Raw genomic sequence first — 17,231 nt, 5'->3', positions numbered from 1 at the left:
GACAGTTTATGTTTTTATATTCTTGTTATGAAAAACATTGCACTAAAGGTAATAATTTGTACAAATGAATTTTAATACAATTGTATTCCTGAATTTCCCTTAACAATTAATGATTAATAATTTATCTCTCCAAGTGTTTGGCAATACCTTATTATATGAGATCAACTGAAACCTTATAGAAAAAGTGATTATAAATTAACATTAGATTTAATATTGATTCACATAGTGCCGTCAACTTGTGCAATACAAACAAGTGAGCTATACAAATACAAACAAAGGCACATAATGGCAAAGATACAAAGGTTTGTACAAACGTGGTAAAAACAAGCTAAAACCTTTAGGATTTTTCCTTACTACATTGACAAGTGTGTTTTCCAATTGTTCTTTATTTACCCAGAGCTTTGTCCAGGTTGGTCTTGATGGCATCCAGGAAGTCTGTTGTGTTGACATAATGTTCATTCACCTTGCAGCTGCAAGATCACAGCATGGGATTAGTAAATTAATTTGATTAAAATGATATATTTTATCCTTTCTGTAAAAGTGAATTTTCTCCAAACACAACCACACAAATACAACACACACTTGACCTGTTGCAGGATATGCATACTTAAAACTCACTTGGCCAAACCATGGATGCAGCCTGCAAGGTCCTTAGTCATTACACCATTTTCAACAGTTTCTACACAGACTTTTTCTAATGTCTGGGAGAACCTGCAGAACAACAATGCAAAGTGAAAAAAAAACAAAAAAAAAAAACTTTGATGTAAGATTACATAAACAGGTCACATGAGTAGAAGACAGTAATATGATAACATACTTCATCAAATCAGGATTTCCATCCAGTTTGCCTCTGTGCTCTAGTCCTCTGGTCCAAGCAAAAATGCTAGCAATGGGATTGGTACTGGTTGGTTTTCCCTACAATGTGAGGATACAGTTAATGTTAGGTACTGAAAATTTACTGTCTTACAGCTGCTTTCTGTTCAGGTCTATTGATGTCACTGTGGATAGAGTGAGTATTTCCTCTTAACTTTATCCTGTTGTGTTTTTTTTTTTTTTTTTTTTAAAAACACTTTTCATTTTTCCACCTTTTAAAGATACTTTGAGCATTATGCAAGGGAAGCTCAAATTGGAAGTGACTCACACTGCCTTAAATATTTAATTACCCTTATTGAATACAGATAAGACAGTAAAATGTCAGTATTCAGACAGTAGTTCAGTGCACTTCAAGAACTCACTGTTATGAACAATTTTCATGATGGATAGGCTTGTACTGACTTGGGACTATTACAAAACTCAGAGCTATTTTGGTAAAGAGCTTGAGGGGGGGGGAGAAAAAAAAAAAATTTGACTGACAGTTAAATGAAACTTGGGTTGCACCTAGTATTTGGTACATTTATGTTAATAGCTCCTAATCCCTTGTGACAACTTTAACTAAGACCTTTGCCTTAAAAAACAAGTTAACAGTCTCAAATCTGAAATGATGTACCAGGCCTGAATGTCTAATATCAAAAATGTCTATCCCTTTGCAAATATTTCCTGAATCCTAAGTTCTACAAAAAAAAAAAAAAAAAAAAGTTATAAAGAGGACAACAGCAATAGCATGCACACAAGTGTACACACACAAGCACACAGTAATTTTTTGCTCTCAATGTAAAAATGCTACAGGAGTGCCCTAGTGACCCTTACCCTCTGGTGTTCACGGTAGTGCCTGGTGACAGTGCCGTGAGCAGCTTCGGCCTCGATAGTCTTACCGTCAGGACACACGAGTACTGAAGTCATGAGACCCAGCGAGCCAAAACCTGACAACACAAAACAAACATGCCTTTAGAGGGCTATTCCATCATCACAATAAGCCTACACACTGAACACGAGATGTATAGCAGATGACATTGTGTCACTGTGAATGAGTTGCCTCCACTATGGGCAATACCACAACTGCCTACTCATCCCAAAGGGCACTTACCCTGAGCCAGAATGTCTGACTGCACATCTCCATCATAATTCTTACAGGCCCAAACAAATCCTCCAGCGGACTTTAGAACCTGGGCCACCATATCATCAATAAGACGGTGCTCATACCAGATCTTCAGTTTGTCAAATTCAGGCTTGTATTTCCTAAAGGAGACAAAATAATGAAACACATAACAGGGAAATTCAGTTGGCTGGTAGTTACTAAATGGCCAAATACTAATGGATAGTTAGTCTTATAGCAAAATATAGTAATAAAGCATACCTTTCATAAATGTCTTGGAAGATGTCTTTGAAGTGTCCGTCATAGGCCTTGAGGATGGTGTTCTTTGTGCTCATGTACAAAGGCCACCTCTTCTGGATGGCATACTGGAAGCAGCTGTGAGCAAATCCAACAATGGACTGTGCAAGACAAAATTGAAATTAAATGATATTAAGGCAAAAACAGACATGTTCCCAAAACATCTATTATTAAATAATTGTCTACATCATATTGCATTTTTTAAAAAAAATTCTAATGTTAAATTACTTATTACCTCATCAGTGTTGTACATCCCCATCCCACAGCCCCCTGCAGGAAAGTCAAACACCTCCCACTCCTTGTGCTTGCTTCCGTCAGCTGGGGTAAACACAATCTTGAACTTTCCAGGCTGGTCAACAACAAAGTCCGTGGCCCTGTACTGTGAGATTAAACATCAAAGCTCGTGTGTGAAGTTGTTGGTCTTCCAGCTTTTGAAAGAGCAAACACACATTTACATTTTTACCTGATCACCAAAAGCATGTCTGCCAATTGTTATGGGTTGCGTCCACCCGGGAACAAGACGGGGAATGTTTTTACAAAGGATTGGCTCACGGAAAACTGTACCACCCAAGATATTCCTGATGGTTCCATTAGGACTCTTCCACATCTTCTTTAGTTTAAACTCTTAGAGAAAAAAAAAAAAAAAAAAATTCTGTTAGTTGAGTTTGTTGGCTGAAAATTAAATATTCTACAATGTCAAATCCTTATTTGCTGCATAAATTCAACACAGCACAGTTAGCATTTAAATAAACAAACTCACCCTGTACCCTGGCCTCATCAGGGGTGATGGTGGCACACTTGACGGCCACATTGTATTTCTTAGTTGCCAGAGCAGAGTCAATAGTGACCTGGTCATCAGTCTGGTCTCGGTAGGGCAAACCCAGGTCAAAGTACTTTAGCTCAACATCCACATTGGGCAGGATGAGCTGTACAAGATGTTTATGTGTTATTGTGTATTGTGACCTTGTTATATGCTGATAATATAGCTAATATAGCAGATACAATTGAAGGGTTACAGACACATATTCAACAGCTGGAAAATTTTGTAATCTTTATGGTATGAGAGAGAATTTGAGTAAAACAAAAATTATTGTTTTTAGAAGAGGGGTCTCTCTAAATAAGGATCGAAATGGTATTTTGCTGGTGAACAGATTGAAATGGTTCATTGTTACAAATATCTGGGTATGTGGTTTACACCAAAATTGTCATGATGGAAAACCCGACAACTTTTAGCAAGCCAAAGCAAGAAAGCAATGCTTTGCTTGCTGAGGTTTGTTTGTAAACAAATTTAGCTGCAATCAATCTCCATATTTGTTTGATCACATGGCTGCACCTATACTTTATTATGGATCTGAGATATTGGGTTTGGAATCAGTGGAGTGTATTGAAAATGTTAGGAAAAGGTATATTTTTGTAAAAAAAACTCCTGTGTATCAGTACAAGTGTGAGCAATGTAGCTGTCTTGGGTGATTTGGGTAAATTTGTATTGTTTACTTCTTATATGAAAAGATGTATCATGTACTGGATAAAACTAGTGTCTGTCTAATCATCGTTAGCCAAGAAAATATAATATGCTTTGTCAATTACATGAAGTAGATCGAAAAACATGGGTTACTTCTATTAGAGTTCTGCTGTATTTTTATGATTTTTCTAGTGCCTGGGAGGCTCAAAGTGTAAGTGAAAAAACACTTACAGCTATTCTTAACCGATTGAAAGAAAAAGCACATGATTGCACTTTGTATGATGATTTGCATAAGAAATATTTAGGTGACCTTGTTCTTGTTGGTGATGTTTGTATTAATGTGTCAAATGTTTGTGATTTGTAGTATGCATGGAGATTGGCATTGTATCATGGAATGAAGAAAAGCTCATCTGCCATGTCATTATGGCTTTGTGGAACTATGGGCCGAGAGGCCATGTTTTCCTGGAGTAAATCTGAATGTGAATGTACTTTCACCAAGTAAAACAGCTAAAGAAAAAAAAAAAAAAAAAAAAAAAGGTATTGTTCTATTTTGTAGCTTGGGATTATTTCACCTGACCACTACGGCTAATGTTTTTAAGGGTAAATTAATATTTTCTTGATTTATTGATTAATAGTGTGGTCTGTAAATACCATTTCACAGAGCCCAAGGTAATGTGTTAAAATTGCTCCCCCACAAGCAACAGACCAAAACCCAGATAAATGTCACAGAAGAGGAAAATAATTTGAAATTGGAATCAATAAGTTTTTGGTATTTTAGTGTTAAAAAAAAAAAAGTAATTGATTCATTGATAATTGTTGCAGAGTATTTTTTTTTTTTTTTTTTTTTTTTAAATCAATACATTGAAAGTTGCCCATAACTTATCGCTGCCAATGTAAATCATTAAGAAAGTCAGTCCAGTGGGCAGATAGGAGTTACCTTTTCTTTGATAAACTCCCATATAATACGAGTCATCTCATCTCCATCCATCTCCACCACTGGCTGGTCCACCTTGATACGCTGTGTGGCATCTGAAAAAAAATTTATTAACTTATGTTTTTCATTTGAGCTTTACAGGCTTAAATTGTACGGGGGGGGGGGGGGGGGGTTCAAAATTAAATTATTAATTTTGTTCTGGCTCATCTGTTACTGTCCCTGCAATTTGGCAAAGAGTATTTAAAATCACCTGTAACACTTGTCACATGTATAAGAGAACAAACAGATGATCCACAGCACTGAATGTTTATAGCCCTTTGACTGCCCAGCCTATCCCTGATAGGAGATTATATGATGCCTTTGATAGCAGGAATTACTTTTCAAGGCCTTCTTTTAATACCTGACACGTGGCTACACATGCTTAGACAGGTTGGTGCCAGGTGCTTTTAGACTTCATAAGATTGCTTTGTGCTTGTAGAACATACATTAGGTGATATAGTCAAAATACCCCAGTGATTTTACCTCTCTGATTTACATAACCATTTGTTAGTCCATCAACACGTTTTGTCAGTTTCAGTATCTGTTGAGGTCTTCTTGTTTTCCTCTCTGTCCTGACTCCAATTCATGAGAAACTGGACATTTGTTAGTGTGTTAAACATGAATTGGATTGATAAACTTGACTTTCAGCCTATTGAGGATCTTGTAATGGATGATTCAGTGATGGCTGCTCGCCAAACTGCGACTTCCTCCCAGTTTCTAGTGTCGCACATAAATTAGTAACCAACTAAGTCCAGACTTCTCAGTACACACCAACGTGACCGCATTAACCTCACTGAAAAAGAGCAGCTGTGGTACAATTTGAGTCAAGCTGTTTCGTGGTTGTAGTCAACGACTGACTTACAGTTCCTCCTCCGCAGCGGGCTGCGATGACAGACGGCGGCCGGTGAGAGAAGCACCGCGGGGCTTTGCGACAGCGCAGCAGCTGCGTTTCTCGACGCGGTGGTCAGAGCCTTCAGGTAACCCGCCATGTTTACTACGGACTGACTGCTGTCTCGGTCACGGACGCGGAAGCCTCGCTCCTTGTGAATGAAGACAAGGCAGCTGAAACACACTGAAGCCTCGCTCCAAATGAATGAACGTAATACTCCCGAAACACACCGAAGGCGCGCAGACCCCAATAAGGTCCTCACACGTCAGCGTTTATAGAACATACTTCACTCTGATTGGCCAACAAAACAAACTCTGGGCCTATCGGAATGAAGCATGTTGTTCAGCATTTACCCTAAATTCAAGTTCATTTTCAGATCTCTTTCCTCTTTGCTGTCATGCACGTATAGTTTACTAGTACTGAACTTCAGTAATATTTTGAGGTAGGCCCTGTCTGCCCTTTTACTATTTTCGTTTTTATCATCATCTTCTTCTATTTACTACTACTACTACTACTAATAATAATAATACTAAAAATGATGATAATAATAGTAAAAATAATAATGACAATGATAATAATAATAGGCCCCTGAGTCACACGTGAAATTAAACTCCTTTTTAACCTGTGAACAAAGAGGACACAAAAAGCATCCAGAAGGAGCTAAAGATTAAGATCAGGGGTGGCACAGACCAGACCACTGCATGAATAAGATGAAAGACATCCTCTGTGATACCATTTCCAAAAACTGCACACCCCAGACAGCCTAATGACTAGAGCGGTGGCATCACATTTGATTAAGACTTAAGAGCCTCATCCTTACCATCCTGTGTCCTATATTAGGATCAATTATGTGTTCACTACAGTTTGCATGTCACACATCAGCGTGGATCCCTCTCATATCGGCAGAAAGCAGAAAGGATCATGTCCTTAGATATCTCCAGTTCTTTCAATACTATATGTATGTACACTACCGTTCAAAAGTTTGGGGTCACCCAGACAATTTTGTGTTTTCCAAGAAAAGTCACACTTTTATTTACCACATGAGTTTTAAAATGAATAGAAAATATAGTCAAGACATTGACAAGGTTAGAAATAATATTTATTTGAAATAATTTTTTCCTTCAAACTTTGTTTTCGTCAAAGAATCCTCCATTTGCAGCAATTACAGCATTGCAGACCTTTGGCATTCTAGCTGTTCATTTTTTGAGGTAATCTGGAGAAATTTCACCCCACACGTCTAGAAGCCCCTCCCACAAGTTGGATTGGCTGGATGGGCACTTCTTGCGTACCATACAGTCAAGCTGCTCCCACAACAGCTCAATGGGGTTTAGAGCTGGTGACTGTGCTGACCACTCCATTACAGATAGAAGACCAGCTGCCTGCTTCTTCTCTAAATAGTTCTTGCACAATTTGGAGGTGTGCTTTGGGTCATTGTCCTGTTGTAGGATGAAATTGGCTCCAATCAAGCGCTGTCCACAGGCTATGGCATGTCGTTTCAAAATGGAGTGATAGCCTTCCTTATTCAAAATCCCTTTTACCCTGAACAAATCTCCCACCTTACCAGCACCAAAGCAACCCCAGACCATCACGTTACCCCCACCTTGCTTGACAGATGGCGTCAGGCACTCTTCCAGCATCTTTTCAGTTGTTGTGCATCTCACAAATGTTCTTCTGTGTGATTCAAACACCTCAAACTTCGATTCGTCCATCCATAACACTTTTTTCCAATCTTCCTCTGTCCAATGTCTGTGTTCTTTTGCCCATATTAATCTTTTTCTTTTATTGGCCAGTCTCAGATATGGCTTTTTCTTTGCCACTCTGCCCTGAAGGCCAGCATCCCGGAGTCGCCTCTTCACTGTAGATGTTGACACTGGCGTTTTGCGGGTACTATTTAATGAAGCTGCCAGTTGAGGACCTGTGAGGCATCTATTTCTCAAGCTAGAGACTCTAATGTACTTATCTTCTTGCTCAGTTGTGCAGCGGGGCCTCCCACTTCTCTTTCTACTCTGGTTAGAGCCTGTTTGTGCTGTTCTCTGAAGGGAGTAGTACACACCGTTGTAGGAAATCTTCAGTTTCTTGGCAATTTATCACATGGAATAGCCTTCATTTCTAAGGACAAGAATAGACTGTCGAGTTTCACATGAAAGTTGTCTTTTTCTGGCCATTTTGAGCGTTTTATCGACCCCACAAATGTGATGCTCCAGATACTCAACCTGCTCAAAGGAAGGTCAATTTTATTGCTTCTTTAACCAGCTAAACTCTTTTCAGCTGTGCTAACATGATTGCACAAGGGTTTTATAATCATCCATTAGCCTTCTGACACAATGAGCAAACACATTGTACCATTAGAACACTGGAGTGATAGTTGCTGGAAATGGGCCTCTTTACATCTATGTAGATATTGCACCAAAAACCAGACATTTGCAGCTAGAATAGTCATTTACTACATTAACACTGTATAGAGTGTATTTCTGATTAGTTTAAAGTTATCTTCATCCTTCAAAAATAAGGAAATTTCTAAGTGAGCCCAAACTTTTGAACGGTAGTGTATACAGTGGGTACGGAACGTATTCAGACCCCTTAATTTTTCACTCTTTGTGTCATTGCAGCCATTTGCCAAAATCAAAAAAGTTCATTTTATTTCTCATTAATGTACACTCAGCACCCCATCTTGACAGAAAAAAACAGAAATGTAGAAATTTTTGCAAATTTATTAAAAAAGAAAAACTGAAATATCACATGGTCATAAGTATTCAGACCCTTTGCAGTGACACTCAAAGGTGGCCCGACGGAAGCCTCTCCTCAGTGCAAGACACATGAAAGCCCGCATAGAGTTTGCCAAAAGACACATGAAGGACTCCCAGACTATGAGAGATAAGATTTCTGGTCCGATGAGACCAAGATTGAACTTTTTGGCGTTAATTCTAAGCGGTATGTGTGGAGAAAACCAGGCACTGCTCATCACCTGCCCAATACAGTGAAACATGGTGGTGGGAGCATCATGTTGTGGGGGTGTTTTTCAGCTGCAGGGACAGGATGACTGGTTGCAATTGAAGGAAAGATGAATGCGGCCAAGTACAGAGATATCCTGGAAGAAAACCTCTTCCAGAGTGCTCAGGACCTCAGACTGGGCCGAAGGTTCACCTTTCAACAGGACAATGACCCTAAGCACACAGCTAAAATAACAAAGGAGTGGCTTCGGAACAACTCTGTGACCATTCTTGACTGGCCCAGCCAGAGCCCTGACCTAAACCCAATTGAGCATCTCTGGAGAGACCTGAAAATGGCTGCCCACCAACGTTCACCATCCAACCTGACAGAACTGGAGAGGATCTGCAAGGAAGAATGGCAGAGGATCCCCAAATCCAGGTGTGAAAAACTTGTTGCATCATTCCCAAGAAGACTCATGGCTGTACTAGCTCAAAAGGGTGCTTCTACTCAATACTGAGCACAGGGTCTGAATACTTATGACCATGTGATATTTCAGTTTTTCTTTTTTAATAAATTTGCAAAAATGTCTACATTTCTGCTTTTTTCTATCAAGATGGGGTGCTGAGTGTACATTGAGAAATAAAATGAACTTTTTTGATTTTGGCAAATGGCTGCAATGACACAAAGAGTGAAAAATTTAAAGGGGTCTGAATACTTTCCGTACCCCCTGTATGTGATACAAAAGGGTTGTGTGTCAGACATGGTAGTTCAGAGGCTCCACAAGAGACTGTCCTTGCTCCATTCCTGTTCACCCGATATACATCAGACATCACCTAGACCTCAGCACACTGCCACCAGCAGAAAATGTCTGACAACTCAGCTATGTGGGAGTGTATCACTTATGGAAATGAGGATCAATAGATCTATGATTCAGGACTTTGCTCAGTAGTGTCAGCAGAATGACCTCAAGCTCAGTAAGAGGAGGTGGTGGATTTTCACAGAAATAAATATAAACAAAGCCTGTGAACATCCAGGGAGCGAACATAGAGATTGTGCTGACATATACATACCTGGGTGTATAAACATCTACATTACAAACTGGACTCGACAGAAAACACCACTGCATAAAACTATACATACTGAAGACAAGATTTATATTGCCACCAAAATTGATTCTTCACACCCAGTTTTATTGAAATCTGTTGACATGTTTTACAGATAATCAGGGAGAAAAACAGGACTAGAAACAACTATCTTACTGAAAAATGTAAAAACAAATGTTCACTTTCTGATGTCCATTCATTTAATACAACAGGATAGGGTGTAATAAACAAATTAAAACATTGAACAATAAAAGGAAATTAAAAAAACAAGATTTCTTAAGGCACTGTATGGGAGACAACCTAGAAAATTAGGGAGACAGAGTTGTTACGAGGGCACATAAATTAAGGCAAACAAATATACTACACAATATAAAACTACTATTTGGAAACAAACATATTTTCCTTGGTCTCCATCAGTGTACCACAACTTTCACTGTAGTTGCTGGACATTAAATAATCCTCAAAGATCCTGCTGTAAGGCAATTCAGGTCATTAACAGAGAGATCACACTGAATCAGTTTTAAATTTTACTCCTACAAATCTAAATAAAATAAATAATCTGTGCAAGTTTGAAAGATGTGAATCTTATTTTCAACACAAGTATGAGTGTTTTTTTTTTTCAATACAGCCTGTTAACACAACAATGCAGAGACAAAAAAAAAATAAATTCACAAGTCTGTCAGACATTGGGCAAGCAGTCAGAAATATGTAAAATCATGGAACTATCCCTTTAATAAAGGGTTTGCTAAAAATACTAAATGATGTGTACACACATCCACATCTACTTCTCCAAAACTACAAACTCTAAGTGGTGGCTGCTACAGAGCCTTTCTTCTCAGTGAAGAAGCTTTTAAGCAGCATGACTTGACCGATGCCGATGACAAACAGCAGAACGGTTTCTCCAACAGACCAGTAGGTCACTCGCTCAAGAAGGTGCTCTGCTTTTGTGCGGTCATGTGCCTCTCTTAGTCTGTACCATGTCTGCGAGTCAACCACCACTTTCAGGATTTCATGAATGGAGACACAGGATGACTCCAGCTGAAAGCAGAAAGACCAACAGAAATGAATCAATTAAATATCCTAGTGCAGTGTGCGTCATATATGCAAACACTGAATTAAATTCTTCAGACTCCTGCTAAACAGATTCACTTCAAACTGGTATTAGATCCTGCAAGTTTCTGGACATAAGGTGACCGAAGTCAAACATATGCATATTACTTGGCCTACATTGTAAAGACTTGAAAATAGGGTTAAGCCAATTTGCCTTCTACTAAGAAATAAGCCCAAACAATTCTGGCTCCACCTACTGGACTTTTTATATACTGCCCCACTTTTCAAACTAACACTAACAAATAGCAACAGTTTTGCTGTGCTGTCTAACACCATTGGCAGCTGCTTAGTTAACCTACCTTACTAAACACAAAACCATTAGGATATAAGATTTTTGCTACAATGGCGCTTTAACCAGTTTCATATCCTGAATATAATAATTATAATCATAATCATAATATATTTTTTGCCTATCCCCTAGGAGGTATTTAAACCAAATCTCTAACCCTAATATGTGTGGTCCTCTGAACAATTTACATGATTGCCTCACTTATACCCACTCACCCATTAGTGCCAAAGTCCAGCCTTTTGAGGGTTTACACTGCAGATAGATTCTGAACGGCTCATTTCTTAAGCGTAGCTGCAAACCAAAATCCTCAGACTTACCTGAGTCAGTGCTGTGCTTCCTGTCATGCCTGGCAGGAGAGGTTCTTCATCTCCATGGCGGAACTCCAGGTAGACCGTTTTATGTGTAAAAGTGGAGAACTCATTGCTAAAGCAGACCTTGTAGACTCCCTTCATAGCTGTGACATGAGAGAAGCTGTCATACTGCTTCTTTTTCTCATTATACAAGACATTGTTCTCAGGGTCAGTGACAAAGCAGTCCACATCATAGTTTCCTCCTGAAATGACCTAACAGAAGTGAAAACACAAAGAGTACATTAAAAACACATGGGGATGTCATGCATGAGTTGAGACATGTTTTGTTGTAACATTTTGATTGTGCAATGCTGAACTGACTATGCAACAAACCAATTTAGGCAGCACCAGAGAAGACAACCTTCTTACATTTAAAAGTGTTATTGCACTGCAGGTAAAGGAATGAATGCCATGTGTGACTAAATTGTGACTATATTAAAAACATACATTTATAAATTAAATTTCTGAAACACTATGCATGTTCTTCTCTTCCAGGAACAAGATACCGAACATAATAACTTGCAGAGGAATAAGCTGATTGACAGTATCGTTCTGTGGTAAACACACTGAGGAGGTGAGAAACTTACTTGGAAGTCTATGTCAAACTTCACGTCCTTCTTCAGCTCCTCGTAGAAACATTGCTTATCATTGTCAGGAAGCTCAAATGTGAGCTCAGTCCCCGATACCACAAACACATGAAGCAACAAGCAGCTCAGTCCCAGGTACAGCATGGCTAAAGCAGAGAGAAGCTGCTGGGAACTGCAGAGTCCTCTGAAGCAGGGATGACAACAGGTTTGTGGCTCTGACGTGGCGCGAGCACAAAGAACTTCCGGGGCAGGTTTGTTTATTTTATTTATTTTCCACAAAAGAATAAAATTACCGCAACCGAGTCCCAGAATGACTTCTTAATAGAGGACAAAACATTGTTAAACCCGTTAAAACAACAAAATGACAATTTAGTGTGATATATCTACACTCGGATCTAAACCACCCAAAGTCATACAGTCAACCTTTCAGAATAAATGCACAATAGGCTATGTTAAAGAGTTCAGGAAAAAAAAGTCAAAATTAAACAATAATATGTTAATTAAATTAAATTAACAGATGATGTTAAACAATCACATATATTATTATTATTATTATTATTATTGTTATATAGGGTTGCCCCTACATTTAGTATTACTATATTAATTATTATATTTCGGGATAATTGGTATTGATGTGCCCCGTGACCCTGAGCCAGGAAAAGCGGGTATAGAAAATGGATGGATGGTATTGATGTGAAGACGTGAGCAGCAATTACGCTGTTATAACATTGTCACTTTTTTCTTAGAAGAAAAACAGTAACAAAGCGGGATGCATGAGTTGCTATGACAACAGACGGTAAACACTTTCAATGAGGTTTTATTGTGAAAATCTCACTTCCACACAACCTAACTTATGCTCCGGGTCAATAGGAAAAATAGTCTCGACCAGAAAAACAGCTTTAGTACGTTTTTGTTTTACCCAGTGTTTGACTTTTTTTCAGTGACTAACATACTAACAGTCTAATCGGACCGGTTTTTCACTTTAAGTTCATTATAATAATTTCACTTAGTTTTATGGTAATTTAAGTTAATATTTACCTCCTGAAATATGCAATACACTGAGGGGATCAGGGACTTTGCAGAAAGGCATGCGATCGCTCTCTCAGTCGCCTTTGTTGCAGGTAAATCAATTCTTTTGTGTACTCTAACGTTACTATTTAAGGTGTGTTTCTCAAATGTCGTTGGAAGGGAATTTAACTCTTACAACTCAGAATATATGATAAGCAATAACCAACCCATAATTCAGACTGAAGCCTAGGTTAAATTGAATAAAAAAAACTTTAAACTTAAAGCCTGGTGTATGTGTATGATTGCCTGCTTACTTTTTTATTTATTTATTAAACATTTGTCAATGATTTTTGCCTCACTCCAATCTGATTTATATGCACTTTGTTATGTGCTTTGCACTGACCCTGATGCAGGCCACAAGCAGGAATTCATTGTTTTAGCAAAAACTTGGTTCTTTACACGTGTTTTTAAAATGTTCAACTGTTCACATTTTGTTGACAGTGTTAATATTTTGTTTTCTGGAGGGGCAGGCTTGTTGGCCGTCCGTAGGTGGATGGCTGGGGGAGTCTGCCGGAGCAAGGCCAGGCTAGATGGAAAAACAGTCCTGATCACTGGAGCCAACACTGGCATTGGGAAGGAGACGGCCCTGGATATGGCCCAGCGAGGTGAGATCCTAATTTTTTTTGTGTGTGTGTTGTCTTTTTTTTGTTTGGTGTTTAATTTTAAACTCACTGACTCTGATTCTTGTTTTGTTAAGGGGCCAGGGTCATCCTAGCCTGCAGGGACATGACCAGAGCCCGCATTGCAGCTGATGAGATCCGACAGAAAAGTGGGAACGGCAATGTGTTGGTAAAGAAACTGGACCTGGCCTCACTGCAGTCTGTCAGAGACCTAGCCAAAGATGTCCAGGAGAATGAAACACGCTTGGACATCCTCATCAACAATGCAGGTATATTATATTTGCCACTGCATGAATAACAACGTAATAGTGAACAGCTTATAGATGTATGGCAAACAGCATTTCTAGGAGTGGAGAACGTGAGCCAATGAAGCAGCCAAACAGTGTAGAATCAAAGTTGATAAACAGTCCTGAAACATGCTTTTGTAGTGAGGATGACATGTCCCTAGGTTAAAAAAATGGACACAATTCAAATTATCTATTAGACTTATCTTTCAACAACATTTATGGGTAATGAAAAGATGCTGAAACTACCTGTAGATGTTATTTGTTAGTTTCATTTCATTGCGTCTTTCTTTTATAAGGTATCATGATGTGTCCTAAGTGGAAGACTGAGGATGGTTTTGAAATGCAGTTTGGTGTCAACCACTTGGGACATTTTCTCCTCACCAACTCTCTCCTTGACCTGCTGAAGAAGTCAGCTCCAAGTCGCGTTGTCATCGTCTCCAGCCTGGCACATGAGAAAGGTAAAGGCAGTGCTCTGGCAATTCAGTCTGTTAGAGCCACTTAAGTTTGAGTCAAAAGTGAAACGCTGTTTTTGTATTTCCAATATTTTACTCATTACGTTCACTTTGTGTGACAGTTATGACAAAAATGTACATTTCTGCTCAAAGATTACGCTGAATTGTTTCTTGAAGGTCATATACATTTTGATGACATCAACCTTGATAAAAGCTACAAACGAGAGCAGAGCTACAGGCAAAGCAAGCTAGCCAACGTGCTCTTTGGGAGAGAACTGGCTGCAAGACTGCAAGGTAGCATCCAATGCATTCTATGCCCCTAATATAAAATTGTAAAAAAAAAAAAAGATACATAATGCATACTTTTAGTAACCAGATATATTGCAAAGGTGGGCAAATAAGGAAAGCTGGTCTGGTTTTCAATGTTTAATGTATTTTTAACACTTGATGGATCCTCCCCAGGCACTGATGTGACAGTGTATAGCCTTCACCCCGGAGTCATCCGTACAGAGTTAGGTCGCCATTTGCTCCCTACTTTACCCCTGTGGAAAAAGATCATACTAAAACCATTTATAATGCTGATTAAAAGTCCCTGGGAAGGCGCCCAGACCACCATCTACTGTGCTGTGGATGAGAGCCTGGCGAATGTCAGCGGCCTCTACTACAGGCAAGTACATGTAGACAAACTTCATTAACTGACTGATGTTGATTGTTCAAGTGTCTGAAGATTAAGTCCACTCCATGGTTTTTCTTTCCATTGTACACTTCCCAACTTTTATTTCTTGCCCATACAGTGACTGTGCCCCCAAGACACCAGCACCCCAAGCCCTGAATGATGCCACAGCCAAGAAGCTGTGGGACCTCAGCGCCTCCATGGTCGGCCTGGCTTAAACGCATCAGCATCCCTACTTTTATATGTCATAAGCGTAGTCAGTGGTCTGGCTTACATGCAAGCACTGCACTTAATTTTTTATTATCTAATTTGTATGGGCACTATATTATTTACTAACTATTCATATCTTTTAGATCTGAAAAATTTGCGAACAAATTTAGCATTTTTTAAATCTCAGATTAATTAAAATGAGGTGTGTTGCTTCATCTTTATATTATTTATGTTCTGCATACTTTATGATTTTTGCTAATCCTTGGTATGCTGCTATATCTATAGCAATATGCCATTATAAGGTTATACAGTAGGTACGGAAAGTATTCAGACCCCTTTAAATTTTTCACTCTTTGTGTTATTGTAGCCATTTGCCAAAATCAAAAGTTCAATTTATTTCTCATTAATGTACACTCAGCACCCCATCTTGACAGAAAAAAAGCAGAAATGTAGAAATTTTTGCAAATTTATTAAAAAAGAAAAACTGAAATATCACATGGTCATAAGTATTCAGACCCTGTGCTCAGTATTGAGTAGAAGCACCCTTTTGAGCTAGTACAGCCATGAGTCTTCTTGGGAATGATGCAACAAGTGTTTCACACCTGGATTTGGGGATCCTCTGCCATTCTTCCTTGCAGATCCTCTCCAGTTCTGTCAGGTTGGATGGTGAACGTTGGTGGACAGCCATTTTCAGGTCTCTCCAGAGATGCTCAATTGGGTTTAGGTCAGGGCTCTGGCTGGGCCAGTCCAGAACGGTCACAGAGTTGTTCCGAAGCCACTCCTTTGTTATTTTAGTTGTGTGCTTAGGGTCATTGTCCTGTTGAAAGGTGAACCTTCGGCCCAGTCTGAGGTCCTGAGCACTCTGGAAGAGGTTTTCTTCCAGGATATCTCTTTACTTGGCCGCATTCATCTTTCCTTCAATTGCAACCAGTCATCCTGTCCCTGCAGCTGAAAAACACCCCCACAACATGATGCTCCCACCACCATGTTTCACTGTAGGGATTGTATTGGGCAGGTGATGAGCAGTGCCTGGTTTTCTCCACACACACCGCTTAGAATTAACGCCAAAAAGTTCAATCTTGGTCTCATCAGACCAGAGAATCTTATTTCTCATAGTCTGGGAGTCCTTCATGTGTTTTTTGGCAAACTCTATGTGGGCTTTCATGTGTCTTGCACTGAGGAGAGGCTTCCGTCGGGCCCCTCTGCCATAAAGCCCCGACTGGTGGAGGGCTGCAGTGATAGTTGACTTTGTGGAACTTTCTCCCATCTCCCTACTGCATCTCTGGAGCTCAGCCACAGTGATCTTTGTGTTCTTCTTTACCTCTCTCACCAAGGCTCTTCTCCCACGATTGCTCAGTTTGGCTGGACGGCCAGGTCTAGGAAGAGTTCTGGTCATCACAAACTTTTTCCATTTGAGGATTATGGAGGCCACTGTGCTCTTAGGAACCTTGAGTGCTGCAGAAATTCTTTTGTAACCTTGGCCAGATCAGTGCCTTTCCACAATTCTGTCTCTGAGCTCCTTGGGCAGTTCCTTCGACCTCATGATTCTCATTTGCTCTGACATGCACTGTGAGCTGTAAGGTCTTATATAGACAGGTGTGTGCCTTTCCTAATCAAGTCCAATCAGTTTAATTAAACACAGCTGGACTCCAATGAAGGAGCAGAACCATCTCAAGGAGGATCAGAAGAAATGGACAGCATGTGAGTTAAATATGAGTGTCACTGCAAAGGGTCTGAATACTTATGACCATGTGATATTTCAGTTTTCTTTTTTAATAAATTTGCGAAAATTTCTGTTTTTTTCGGTCAAGATGGGGTGCTGAGTGTACATTAATGAGAAATAAAATGAACTTCTTTGATTTTGGCAAATGGCTGCAATGACACAAAGAGTGAAAAAAAGGGGTCTGAATACTTGCTATACCCACTGTATATGGTTATGTATGTTACATATTTAACGT

The 17,231-nt window shown here is 39.3% G+C and overlaps 3 protein-coding genes across 5 annotated transcripts; 1 reads left to right on the top strand and 2 right to left on the bottom strand.

Moving 5' to 3' along the window:
- Window positions 1–5,852, bottom strand: LOC113122229 (isocitrate dehydrogenase [NADP], mitochondrial-like). The gene is made up of 11 exons (XM_026293394.2): window positions 5,567–5,852; window positions 4,669–4,760; window positions 3,030–3,195; window positions 2,733–2,893; window positions 2,505–2,648; window positions 2,234–2,370; window positions 1,964–2,115; window positions 1,687–1,799; window positions 818–915; window positions 619–711; window positions 1–470 (listed from the first exon to the last, which is right to left on the bottom strand). The coding sequence occupies exons 1-11, from the start codon at window positions 5,691–5,693 to the stop codon at window positions 386–388; spliced, it is 1,368 nt and encodes a 455-aa protein (XP_026149179.1). The 5' UTR covers window positions 5,694–5,852; the 3' UTR covers window positions 1–385.
- A 3,841-nt stretch (window positions 5,853–9,693) lies between these two features.
- Window positions 9,694–12,172, bottom strand: tmed3 (transmembrane p24 trafficking protein 3). Its single transcript, XM_026293398.2, has 3 exons — window positions 11,964–12,172; window positions 11,344–11,589; window positions 9,694–10,665 (listed from the first exon to the last, which is right to left on the bottom strand). The coding sequence occupies exons 1-3, from the start codon at window positions 12,105–12,107 to the stop codon at window positions 10,432–10,434; spliced, it is 624 nt and encodes a 207-aa protein (XP_026149183.1). The 5' UTR covers window positions 12,108–12,172; the 3' UTR covers window positions 9,694–10,431.
- A 646-nt stretch (window positions 12,173–12,818) lies between these two features.
- Window positions 12,819–15,657, top strand: LOC113122230 (retinol dehydrogenase 13). Of its 3 annotated transcripts, none has more exons than XM_026293397.1 (7): window positions 12,819–13,084; window positions 13,502–13,636; window positions 13,729–13,920; window positions 14,235–14,396; window positions 14,568–14,684; window positions 14,853–15,057; window positions 15,185–15,657. In XM_026293397.1, the coding sequence occupies exons 1-7, from the start codon at window positions 13,012–13,014 to the stop codon at window positions 15,279–15,281; spliced, it is 981 nt and encodes a 326-aa protein (XP_026149182.1). In that variant the 5' UTR covers window positions 12,819–13,011; the 3' UTR covers window positions 15,282–15,657. The 3 variants fall into 3 exon arrangements, with proteins under 3 accessions (XP_026149182.1, XP_026149180.1, XP_026149181.1); XM_026293395.1 differs by having other exon boundaries at window positions 13,493–13,636; XM_026293396.1 differs by having other exon boundaries at window positions 13,496–13,636; window positions 15,185–15,656.
- Window positions 15,658–17,231: the final 1,574 nt, after the last annotated feature.

Source organism: Mastacembelus armatus, chromosome 3 (genome assembly GCF_900324485.2).
Source record: "Mastacembelus armatus chromosome 3, fMasArm1.2, whole genome shotgun sequence".
In the NCBI taxonomy this organism is placed as follows: domain Eukaryota; kingdom Metazoa; phylum Chordata; class Actinopteri; order Synbranchiformes; family Mastacembelidae; genus Mastacembelus; species Mastacembelus armatus.
Note: the sequence above shows the minus strand (reverse complement) of the source record. Positions and strands in the feature narration are given on the sequence as shown.

What these genes read in the sequence shown, in the direction of transcription:
- LOC113122229 (XM_026293394.2), bottom strand. Translation starts at nt 5,693, where the DNA reads ATGGCGGGTTACCTGAAGGCTCTGACCACCGCGTCGAGAAACGCAGCT. An exon ending in GGATGTACAACACTGATGAG is followed by an intron (nt 2,371 to 2,504) that starts GTAATAAGTAAT and finishes TGTCTTGCACAG; the next exon opens with TCCATTGTTGGATTTGCTCA. An exon ending in GTCAGACATTCTGGCTCAGG is followed by an intron (nt 1,800 to 1,963) that starts GTAAGTGCCCTT and finishes TTGTGTTGTCAG; the next exon opens with GTTTTGGCTCGCTGGGTCTC.
- tmed3 (XM_026293398.2), bottom strand. Translation starts at nt 12,107, where the DNA reads ATGCTGTACCTGGGACTGAGCTGCTTGTTGCTTCATGTGTTTGTGGTA. An exon ending in AGTTTGACATAGACTTCCAA is followed by an intron (nt 11,590 to 11,963) that starts GTAAGTTTCTCA and finishes CACTTCTGTTAG; the next exon opens with GTCATTTCAGGAGGAAACTA. An exon ending in GAAGCACAGCACTGACTCAG is followed by an intron (nt 10,666 to 11,343) that starts GTAAGTCTGAGG and finishes TTCTGCTTTCAG; the next exon opens with CTGGAGTCATCCTGTGTCTC.
- LOC113122230 (XM_026293395.1), top strand. Translation starts at nt 13,012, where the DNA reads ATGCAATACACTGAGGGGATCAGGGACTTTGCAGAAAGGCATGCGATC. An exon ending in CAGCCTGGCACATGAGAAAG is followed by an intron (nt 14,397 to 14,567) that starts GTAAAGGCAGTG and finishes TGTTTCTTGAAG; the next exon opens with GTCATATACATTTTGATGAC. An exon ending in ACTGGCTGCAAGACTGCAAG is followed by an intron (nt 14,685 to 14,852) that starts GTAGCATCCAAT and finishes GATCCTCCCCAG; the next exon opens with GCACTGATGTGACAGTGTAT.